The sequence below is a fragment of the Polistes canadensis genome, unplaced genomic scaffold, assembly GCF_001313835.1.
Source record: "Polistes canadensis isolate GaletaPanama2010 unplaced genomic scaffold, ASM131383v1 scaffold_444, whole genome shotgun sequence".
Taxonomy (NCBI): domain Eukaryota; kingdom Metazoa; phylum Arthropoda; class Insecta; order Hymenoptera; family Vespidae; genus Polistes; species Polistes canadensis.
The window spans coordinates 42726-55255 of record NW_014569991.1 but is presented as its reverse complement, the minus strand read 5'-3'; the positions used below and the strand labels follow the sequence as shown (position 1 = coordinate 55255).

At 30.2% G+C, this 12530-nt stretch overlaps 1 protein-coding gene across 1 annotated transcript; it reads left to right on the top strand.

Moving 5' to 3' along the window:
- Positions 1-376: 376 nt before the first annotated feature.
- On the top strand, positions 377-10578 carry LOC106792473 (limulus clotting factor C-like). Its single transcript, XM_014758906.1, has 7 exons — positions 377-460; positions 6542-6830; positions 6942-7163; positions 8437-8735; positions 8858-9173; positions 9253-9795; positions 9919-10578. Exons 1-7 carry the CDS (start codon positions 377-379, stop codon positions 10182-10184), a joined length of 2019 nt encoding a protein of 672 aa, XP_014614392.1. The 3' UTR covers positions 10185-10578.
- The last annotated feature ends 1952 nt before the right edge of the window (positions 10579-12530 follow it).

Here is a 12530-nt window from a genome sequence, read left to right as displayed (position 1 = left end):
GTAAATAGGACAGTTTTATAATAGTTTTATAGCAGGAATGAGTGAGAGAGGGGATGGATAAGTAAATCAATGTACACAAATTTTGAAGACAATGCTACCGGAATAGTGGGAATTCAGGAAATGTGTGCAAATCGTACAAGAATAGCCGCACGCTAGTTTCAAAACTTTAAATGAAGCCAATACAGCGTAACTGTATCTGAGCCTGAAAATTTTTAGTTGACGAATGATCAAATAGTTAAATAAATAGTTTTATTTCATAGTCTTCTTAACCTTCATACCTCTTTCAATTGTGGCAATACTGTGGGACGAGCTCCTCCAATCCAAATTCTTAAATAGGCATTCGTGAAGAGATTGGACGTGGGCATTGGATAGCTCAATGAATAAAGAGCAGTCGCCCGGAAAGCGACAGATCCGAGTTCGCATAACCGGCTTCGCAGATCCTGGTTCGAGTCCCGGTACAGTTAGTCCAACGGCCCAATCTTTTTCACGAATCCTACAAGTAGGGGCTCGTTCGGGATGGAGGTTTTGCATCGTAACACACTTCTACAATCATGCAACAACGAGAGAACAATAATTAATTAAAAGATCTATCAAGGACGATTAGACGACGGAAGCGACGCTGAACGATTACCTAGGGAAATAGGCAATGACGGCCTTAAGCGCCCAGTAACAGCGCCGCGTTCAGGATTGAGACATACGACGTAAAAGGGGATAGATGGTTTAAATGAAGGTTAAAAATAACGGAACATTCGGGGTCGAATGTTGTTGCAGGGGGGTAGAATGTGGGACGAGCGCCACAAACAAAATTCTTAAATAGGCATTCATGAAGAGATTGGACATGGGCACTGGATGGCTCAATAGATAAAGAGCAGTCGCCCGGAAAGCGGAAGATCCGGGTTCGAGTCCTCGGTCGAGTCAGCCCAACAACCCAATTTTTTTGACGAATCATACAATACAAACAAATGTTTGTACAATGCGTTCCCAATCAGCAAATGGTTATTGAAAATTATATAGTTTACAATGCCAATCGCAACAAAGCAATTGTGACGTACAAAATAGTTCAAAATTATCAGCTGTTTACGCATAATTCTCCAACACGGGGTCCTTTGGTGATTGGTTTTAGCTATTGATGAAGAAGGTAAAGGTGGAATTAAAATAAATTACAAACACTTTATTGAGCAAATAGAAAATGTAATATTTTATTGGTTCTTCAGTAAAAAGCCTTGCTGCATTAAAACCTTGGTTGTTTAATCGGATAGAAATTAATGATGTCCAATCCCGGATTAAACACGTGGCTTATTTTTTCGTTCGTTGCAGGAATATAAGTATAAATAAATTTCTCAGCAATAGTTCTCTTCAGGCAGAGATCTGTACACTTTGATGGAAGTATGTGTATACTTATTCTTGCATAGGCCCTCCTCTCACTCCTACCGATAATGTAAGTATATGATATAATCGTTATGGAAATAATTTTCTCGCTCTATCGAAGAGAAGGACGGAGTCTCCTCGCTAATGACCCCGTAGAATGTGCTTATCAACAGTTTAGAGAGTAGGGGGGGGGGGGTGAGCAAATAACAACATTTCGTTACTCTCTAACTGATTGTGGCAAGTATTTTGAATATAGGCAAAATCTATAATCCTTCCGGATCGTACACCACCTTTGTCCCATTTAATTTATACCTGTAATCCCGGATACCTAATAAGCGGTTCCGGTGATGTCTTTTGTGATCGAGAAGGAAACTGGTATAATATATCATTTTCTATTCAAAAAGTTTAAAACCTAAAAAAAATTAAAATAAAATAACTCAATATCTATACAGATTGTTTTCTTTTTAATATTTTTATTATTTTCTTAATAACTCTACACATTATTTTAGAATAGAAATACGGTAAAAATCATTGGCTTTAGCATCAAATGAAGCTGCTTATAAATTAAATGGTCAACGAGTATCTTGAGAATAAAAACAAGGACATCAGGTAAATGGAAATCCAAACAAATACGATGATTCCCAAGTATGTATGTTGTTACTGTTTATGTTGAAGTTTGCAACAAAGAAAGCAAAAGATCCGTGGTTCTTGCTGTTTAATTTTTTCCCGAATCCTACAGTTGATTAATATTTAGTTCGAAACGTTATAGTTATTTCGATATATATTTTAGTACGTGGTATAACTTTTATCGTAAATGGTAATCCTGGGTCAATTCTATCCATGGTATTTCACTCCATTTATTACAAACCGTGTTGACGGACCAAAGGAATTTATTTTTTTAACTAGAAGATTTTTTCTTTACCACAGATTATGGCGTTTTTGATAAAACAATTAAGAAAGTAAATGACTCTTGAAAATGTTATGTAGGAAGTGGAAAACAATTTTTTACTATGATTATAATCTGAATGATATAGGTTTTATAAGAAAGAGCGAAAATACCAAAAATTGAAAGGTTAATCAAATGTTCAACGATTAAGGAAACGCTAAATTATTATAGTTTAAGTAAAATAATTTTTTTTAAGTATATATTATATAATATTTTTCTAGTCCAACAAATTCATGTTGATTTTAATTATTTTGATGAAAATAGAAATTATGCTAGGGATTTTACGTTTATCGGAGATTGAAGAACAATTTTTATTTTCACCTACGTTGTTATCAACATATGAGCCGTTTATTTTGAAAGTGGCATAAGTCACTTTTTCAAAAAAACCGAGTTAATGGCAACACTAATTACAAYTGAACGGTATCTTTTCATTTTCAATAAAAAAAAAGGAAAAAAACGGAATTATTGCCTGAATTGGTAATAATGTTCTCAGAAAACCAAGTTTCTATCTTAAATTCAGAAAACAACGATTTTCATGTTCAATACAGATCTTCGAGCAGTTCTGTTATATATGAACAATAAATAACGGATGAGTAACTTTGTGTGAAATTCTCAAATTGCTATCGGATAAAAATCAATATGTGGTATTAATCACGATTATAAGTGACGCGCGAGCGAATAATATCGCAATTAAACTATATATATCTATATTTCTTCTTAAAACTTGTTCCGTATTTTACACATTTATTGGAAGATAGTGATTATGAGACTTCTAGGTCGTGTGTTTTGATATTACGTATATAACACAGTAAACGTTAAAAATTTCTCCAGTGTGAACTTGGCATTCAACCGACTTGCAAACAGTGCTGAATCCGAGTTGACGTTAGACAACACAATACGGAACTCTCTTTAAATATTATTTCAATTTTAGAATTCGTTTTTTAATCTTTCCTTTTGATTACTATGGAAATCGTACATAGAAAGTGTTCTTTTTTAATTACATTTGGCTGTAAGTAATACAATTACACTATATTAATTTATATTTCCAAAAATTTTAACAATATCTGCAAGATATAAATTTTTCATGCGATTAGCGATAATTTTTAGTACTTCCAAAATTAGATGACTTGGATTCCTCTTCTATGCCTTATATCTGTTACCGTCAAAACCAAAAATCAGTCATTGCTAGTAATTCCTCAGCATTCTTAACAATGCAAAGAGCCTTCCGACAAAGTCGGAAATAGGACTTTTTACAGAGTTTTTCCTAGGCATCAAACATTATACTTTGATATCCTTTAGAATATCAAATTACTATTTAAACAACGTTGAAAAGAATGCATTCACGGGCACGGACAGACACAGCATACAGCACCCCAGCAACCCCCTCAAAAAACTCATTACCACTCATATACATACACACACCACACAAGCGATCAGCTGATGAAGCGAACCGGAAAAAAAAACGATAAAGGGGAGCTTTTTCTGTTGATTTTTAGACTTGTTTGAAAAGCCAAGGAAAAACAAGATAAAGGCAAGGATATCGGTATCGGATTGATTACTTCATAAAGAACCGCCGACCCGTACTCTACATATCTACAAGTGCATTCTTCAAAAATACAAATGTTATTATAGGAATAAGGAGAAAGAGAGAGAGAGAAATAATGCCATTAAAAATATTTATTTAAAATACGTAAAGAAAGAAGAAAGTTGTACAAAACAAATTTTATGACTTTTTTATTCTCTAATTCTTCTTCTTCTTCTTTGGAAGATAAGCGGGTTTAGAACAAAATGTTTTATACATGCATTTTGTTAAAAATCATTCTAAGGGCATAGGAAAAAACAAATTTTATTTTGAATAGAATGCAAGTATAAAACATCTCGGTCTAAACCCACTTATCATCCGATACGATAAAGGACAAAAATAAAATATTTTTCGTTATAGTGAAATGACAGTCTCAACAACACTTACCATGGTCGCTTTTGTGTGTGTGTTTAAGAGTGTAGTTAAGGTTTTTTGATTGGACGGCAAGGAGGATACGTTGGGCGTGTGCTCGAGAATGTATTCTTTTCAACTTTGTCTAAATAGTAATCTAATATTCTATAGAATTTCAAAGTATTATGTTTGATGTCTAGAAAATACTGTTAGAATTTTTCAATTTTCAACATCGTCTGAATGCGCTTTGCATGGATAAGTACGTCGAGGAATTACTAGTAATGACTGATTTTCGGTTTTGACGGTAACATATCTATAAAAATGAAGTAGGTATCAAAATACATCCCTTTCAATAATATATAATTTTCGTATTAAATTCGTATTATTTCGTATTATTATTATACAAATAACAGAAATATTAGAGCAGAACAGAGTAATTATCTTTAGATGCGATTAAAACGTGAAAAAATGATTGCAATAACATGCTCATATAGGTTTTTTTAATTCGTTGTTTCGTATACTATATAAATATCATAAAAAATATAAATAGTTTTTTTTAAAAAACATAGATATTGTTGGAAATATTCTTCAAGTAAAAAAATTACTGTAAAATCTTGAAAATATCGAGACGAATGAATTTGAATGAGTGGAAGAGTGTACGTATACGAATGATTTGTTAATTGATGCGTGATTCATTCGCGGGAAATCACGACACTTAATAGCTTATGTAAGATGTTAGGTATTGGGAAAAAAATGAAAATAACTCTTAAATCAGTCGACGTTAGGTGTTAGACGAGAACAGTCGAACATAGACGTAGAAGTAGATGTTAGACGAATAGACGACAGAAAATTATAAGAAACAAATAAGTGTAGACAAGAAGAGAGAAGACGATTCAGTCATAGGCAAAAAACGCAAAGAAAAGTAAACGCGACAAACAGACAATTCGACGTTCAAGAAAGATGATCGAGAACGAGTTTACTATTATTTTGCTCTGCTATTGCCAATATTCTTCAATTATACGATAATAATTTCAACCTAGTAGAACAAAATTTCACTCACGAACACGGGTATATATTATACATTATACATTCGTTTTATTATATTTATATAAATTCTACATAATCTTGAGAAAAAATTTTTTCAATATTACATCTCCTCATTATTAGAAAAGTGCACTTTTTTCTTTTAAAGTTTTTTAATACGATTTTAAACAAAGTATATATTAATTGCGCTTAAAGATAGTACCGCAAACAAAATTTTCTGTATCATAAATTGAAAATTATATCACTAAGTATCTTCAACTGTACGGATTTTTTAAATAAGTCTTTCTCATGCATTTTTCACTATTTCTGAAGAGAAAATAAGTATGCATTGCAAAGTTTTTAAATAGGACACATTCATGTAAATACAAAAATCATAATTAATTTTTTTTATGGTAATCAATACATTAAAAACAAAATAAGTTCATTAAAATATAAACGTACCTAATCTAAATCTGTAACTAAAATCTAAACTTTACCTAATTTTTAGATTTCTATTGAATTTTTATCAGATTATAATTCCATAAATATTGACTTTCTCATTGACCTTCTCAGTTGATTTCTTTTTTACTTATTTAATTATTTCTTTTTCACGTATTTTTAATGTTTTAATCATTAAACGATAAAAATTCAAATACACGATAACGTTGCAATAACATACGCAAACATTCTTAAGAGAGGTTATCAAGCATTGGAAAACCGAAAAGTCCTTTTTACGAAAACTTTATTTATAAGGAAATTATAATCTTCAATATATGTTGATTTATTTTCAAGATAGTTTACACTTTTTTCATATATAAAAATATTAAATTAATTAAAAAAAATCTAAAGAGTAATATACTGAGTCTAACAAGCATTGCATATTGGTATAGGCGAATGTAAAAGAAACTTCTTTTTCATTTCATGAAAATTAAATGTATTGTTAGTAGATAAAACAAATATAATATGTATAGAACATAATAGATTAATAATTGATTTAATGTGCGAATACATGACGTCTCTTTTCCCAAGAAATCTGAAACTAGTTTTACGTGAGTATTATAAAACATCCATAAACTCTTAGAATAATATTATTTATTTTAAACGACGAAAACAAGTATATTGATAAGATTAATTGCTAACAGTAATGTTGAACTCGTGACCAATGAGATAATCTACGAACTTATAGTGGAAAAATTATTTTTTTTTTTAAACTTTCATTTGTTACTGTGTATGATTTTTGTAGGAAACTTACATGACTAATAATCAAATAGTTAAACAATTGGTTTTCTTCCATAGACTTTTTGACATTCATACCTCCTTTAATCGTGGCAGTACAAACAAAAGTTTGTACGGTGCCTCCCCAACCAGCAAATGGCTATCGACAATTATATAGGTTGCAATGCCAATCACAAAAAAGTAATTGCGACGTGCAGGAAGGTACAAAACTACCAGTTTTGTCTCATATAATTTATACCTGCAATCCTGGATACAAAATAAGCAATTCCGGTGATGTATTTTGTGATCCAGAAGGAAACTGGTTAAATATTCCAGTTTGTACTGGTAAGATTTAAAACTTAAGTATCATTACGACAAAGTATACGTCGATATGTATTTGCTAAGATTTTTTTCATCTTTTCAACTATTTCCAAAATGATTCTTTCATCATTTTAGAAATACGTTGCGAACCATTGGCTTCAGCATCAACAGACGCTGATTGTAAATTAAATGGTCAATGGGTATCTTGCGAATCTACTGTTTTACCTGGAACCACCGCAAAGTTAAATTGTCGCAACAGTTATCAGGAAGTTGGAAATTTTTTATCAAAACAAAGGAATCAAGTTATATGTAATAATATAGGCCAATGGGAACCACAACCAATACAATGTTTCCCAAGTATGCTATTCATTACTGTTTATTTTGTGGGTGACAGAATGACTTTTAAAGCTGTTATTCAGAAAACAAAGCCTTCTCTTACATTAATCACACATTACATTAATATATAATGTAAGATGGCCTAAAACATTTAAGTGTTCAAATCATCTAGACGAATTCAGACCTGTGTGGACGTATTTCCAACTTCTTAAGCACAAAAGCTTCAAATATAACAGATTATATCTCAACTTTTTTTCCTAGATAGAGCGCACATGGTCGCGGATGGCATAAAAACAGTTTATGACTATTTTTACTACATAATTACTTAGGAATATAGTTTAAAATGAATTAATGATTATTTTATTATACAGTTTTACGTAACATCGAATCAAATGAGAAAAAAGTAAAAAACATATATTTCACTACAAAAGTATACCATTCTAATTGATACCTTCCACGAAATCCACTAGAAAAAAGCATTAGTAGTCATACAGAGTTTAAAAGGTTAAATACTGAAAAGTATATTTAAAGAAGATACATTATTAGAATTCAGCATGCTAGGAAAACTTTCTTATAATTTATTCATGTAACGAGTTTATATAGTTAACATCAAAATATTATGTAAAATTATAGTTATTAGGTCTCTAGTAGAAAGTGTAATAAATTTCAATGAAATAATATTAAATGTTATTTATCTATGATATATTAAATGCATCGTAAATAAATATAGTTAAGTTATTTATTTTATGCAAAATTTGCAGTTAAACTATTCGGTATAACAATGACATTGTTTTAATAAATCATATATGAGCCACATTAATTCTATATTTATACTATATATATATATACATATATAGTATATAGTATTTATATAGTACAATTCACATTTATACTATATTTTTACATGATCCATACTATCAGTTAAACCATTCTTCAACTATTTAAGTGTAACTAATAATCTATTATTAATTACAACTAATATTATATCCATCGCTGCATGATATAAAGGTGAAACAGTTTACTAACGTTAGTTCCTCATGTAACTTATATGTATATCTCAATTATATTAGTTAGTAATTACATTTAGTAATAGTCAAAATTAAACAATTTCCTAATTATATAATAAAACTTGATAATTTAAGGTTTAAAATTGATAATTATGTCTTGTAAAATATTATATGATACGACGTATTATTTACTACAATATGATTAAAAAGTAATAGCATTTAAATTATAATTAAGTAACATTTACTCGAATTATTCATAATAATGTTCTGTTTTTTAAATGTTTTAGAATGCGGTGTAGTTCCTCCAAAATCAAAACCTCTCATTATAGGTGGAAATGTTACTGACATCTCTCAATTTCCATGGCACGCTACTTTATACCGAGAAAAAACTAAAAACGGATCGAAGGATTTCATATGCGGAGCAACAATAATAAAAGAAAAATTTCTTCTTACCGCAGCGCATTGCGTCTACGACGAAACGATTCAATCGATAAATGACCCGAATAAATATTATATAGCAACTGGAAATGTTTATCGTGACTATGATTCTAAACAGCACGAAAAACGATTCGTTAAAAAGGCCAGAGTAAGAGAAATAAAATAGAACCTAATTTTTCTTCAAATGAAATGAACTATTTAACAATGAAATGCTGTGTAAGCGGGTTTTATATTAATTATAATAAAGTTAATAATTTTGCATTTTTTAAGGTGAAAGACATTTACGTTCCTTGTAATTATTTGGGTTATGAAGGAAATTATGCTTGGGACATAGCAATTTTGGAAATCGATCAGCCATTTGTATTGTCGTCTTCGTTATTACCGGCATGTTTAAATGATGATATAATTGAGTCTGGATTAGGTGTAACTTCGGGATTTGGAAGAACCGCTTTCGGATCATCCAGTTTTATTCTAAAATCTGTGTCATTACCCTATGTTCCACTTAGCGAATGCAAATCTTCCAAAAATTCCCTTGAATCTGTGAAGCTCATAACGATGGATAAATTTTGTGCCGGTTACACGAATGGTTAGTAACGAATCAAAATCAATATGCGAAAATGAACATATTTCAAAATTTTACCAATCAATTATTATTTGTATTTTAGGAACAGCTGTCTGCAATGGTGACAGCGGAGGAGGATTGGTTTTTCAAATTGGAAATTTATGGTATCTGAGAGGAATCATAAGTCTCTCTTTTGATTATATACCATTTGGTGGTACAACGATTTGTGATAGTCATTCGTATACTCTTTACACGCGTATATCTAATCATATAAAATGGATCGAAGATACACTTTTCCAATTAGAAACATCTAAATCACTTCCTGCATGTCGTGAGTCAACTATAGCAAATGTGACTACTACTAGTCCTGCTGAATTAATTCCAACTTCTACAAGCACTATCACATCTTCCCCATCGATTCGAAATACAACTGTTTGTACGGTACCTCCCGATCCTGCGAACRGTTATCGTCTATTGCACAAATCTTATTGCCAAACACATGAAGACTGTGCTGTGGAGGAAGGTATACAATTAGTTAGCGGTTCTCTTTTGATTTACACCTGTAATCAGGGATACGAATTAAGCGGTACCAGTGATGTATTATGTAGTCCAGAAGGAGATTGGATAAATATTCCTGTTTGTACTGGTAAGATTTGCTTTTTAAGTTTTATTATTCCAAAGAATATTTCAATATTGCTTTTACTATATACTATTTTGTCTATTATATTTTAAATTTATTTTTATGTGGATGTAATTGTAATTATTGTAGAAATACGTTGTACATCTTTGGCTTCCCGAACGATATCTGTCGAATGTAAATATAACGACGTATGGACGTCTTGTGAAAATGACGTTTTACCAGGAACCATAACAAAAATCAGTTGTAAACCCGGTTATAATAAATATCCGAGAGTACAAGCGGATAACAAGATGGAACTTATTTGTAAAAGAGGAGGTTATTGGTCAGAAGACCCAATGGAATGTCTTCCAGTACCATTAAGAAGTTTGTGGGAAACGGCCGACCAGGAGTGGTGATTCCAACAGGAAGTTTGTGGTTTTTTATAGGTATCGTTAATATACGTCTTGGTGCAATATCGTGCAATGATACAAGAACTTGTGATTTAAATGCTCTTTATACAAGTATTTGCGATCATTTTCCACGAAGTAGTTCATAAATAATACACGGTGATGGCTTCTTGTATAAAAAAATTAACTTTTAAATGATAGTCAGTAATTATTTAATGAATGAACATTATGTAATTTTACAAAAGAAACGTTGCAAATACGTTTCACAGAAAAACAAGAAATTCAATTTTCGAATGAATTTGAACCAGTTTAATATTCAATGTAAAAAAAAATAGGACATTATTTATTATAAAAAATTGTAATATTGCATTAGTTGATATATAGACAAATTCTATTTCTAAACGAATTTTTCTAAACATAAATTTTAATCATTAAATATAATCTATTATTAAATGTGATTGTGATAAAATCAATTAACGAAACAATCGAACTAGTAATAAAACCCTACGAAACACAGTAAAATAAGTTCCTACAAAAAACGCGAACTAACAACGAGCGCTCAGGGATTTTTAATCTGAGACTTTTGTCAAATCTATCACGTATGTAATAGTCCATAAAAATATACATTGTACTTTTAAAAAAGAAAACGAGATCTCCAACCGTTTGCGAAAAAACAGGGGTAGAAATTTAGCAAAAATTCCTATGTTTACTGATTTCTTTTCTTTCGGTATCGTAATGAGTTTACAAAAGGAAGATTTCGTGTCCTTAAAATCGCCGAATCAAATTCTCAAAAGAGAAAACATTTTTGGCTTGGTACTTTTGTTATTCTTTTATTTCTTATTTTCATTATGTTACAGTATGTTCAAGTAATATTATATTTTTGTTTCATTTTTCTAGAGAGTATGTTACATTAATAAGAGTTCTAATTTGTAAATAATTCACAACATTTTAGTTGACTGGACTGTTTGCATCATTTATGCGCTATCTCTCTTTCTTTCCTTCCTTTTCTTTTATTCTTCTCTTTTTCCCCCCTTTTTTGTTAGCAGAATAAAAAGAAACTTTACATTCTATATTAAAAATGTATCTTCTTTTAAAAATATATTCTCCATAAAATTATTGTAACATACTTTGGGGACAAATGAACAAAAAAAAATAAAATTATTTTAACATATTACTTTATACAACAATGAAAATAAGAAATAAAAAAAATAAAAAACAAATCAAGAGGAAGGGAGAAATTTAAAATGACTATGGTGTGCAGGTGGTATATAATGTGATAAATCCATTAAGGCCTTGTATTTTAGGTTTCTGTATGGTCTCGTTTTTTTGTATAGTAGTGCAATCTTGATATTGTTAACATTATTTAAGAAATAATACGTTTTTAATGGCTACGATTGGACTTACGCCACTTTCAAAATAAACTTTTAACATTAAACAACAAATTTTCGTGTTACAAAATTTTAATAATTTTAAATATATTAATAATAAATTATGCTTCAGAATGAAAAGGTCATGAAAACATTTATGTATTAAGGTAGCCAACTCGATTTTTTTTTAAAATGGACTTACGTCACTTTCAAAATAAATAACTCATTTGTACTTTAAAATATCGGTAAAATAGTAACTTTTTATTATGTGTTTTTAAAATTACCGCTATTCACACACGCGATAAGCTCTACGCACACATTTAAATAAAATTTTTCACTCGTGCATAAATAATTGTTTAGTATAAACAGTTGGAAACAGCACCACGAGGTCCACTAAACATTTTTTAATTGTTAAAAGTTTCAAATTAATTACTTTTATTTCCGACATTTGGCAACGTTTCGAAAATTTGAACCCTCGTGGGCTGTAAACAATCTGTTAAGAAAGTGGGGATAAACAATAGAAGAGTGTTAAAACTCTGCATCTTCTCTTCTTATTCCCATTTTTCTTCCATAAGAGAAAACACAACGAACATAACACGCGTAAATGTTAATTCACCAGAGAGATTTACTTGTCTAATAACTTTGCGAAATATATACTCTAAGTACATGAAATTAATCAGTGAAAGTGAAAACAAAAAACAAAAATCTCGAGAAACTTCCAACGGATCATAACATTTCATAGAATAAAATAAATCTAACTTTTATTTATTTTATAAATATATTTATTGTAATGAATAAAATGGAACAATTAGTAGATCTTCTTATCATTGATAAGTTTAATCCGAAATTTACAGACTTTCTTATATGGCAAAATTACATTGAGTATGCAATAGATGAACTCGAATTAACAAATGACCAAAAGTACCTTTTGTATTAAATATGTTAGAATCCTTGATATATGACATGATTTGGATGGATTTATTTCCTA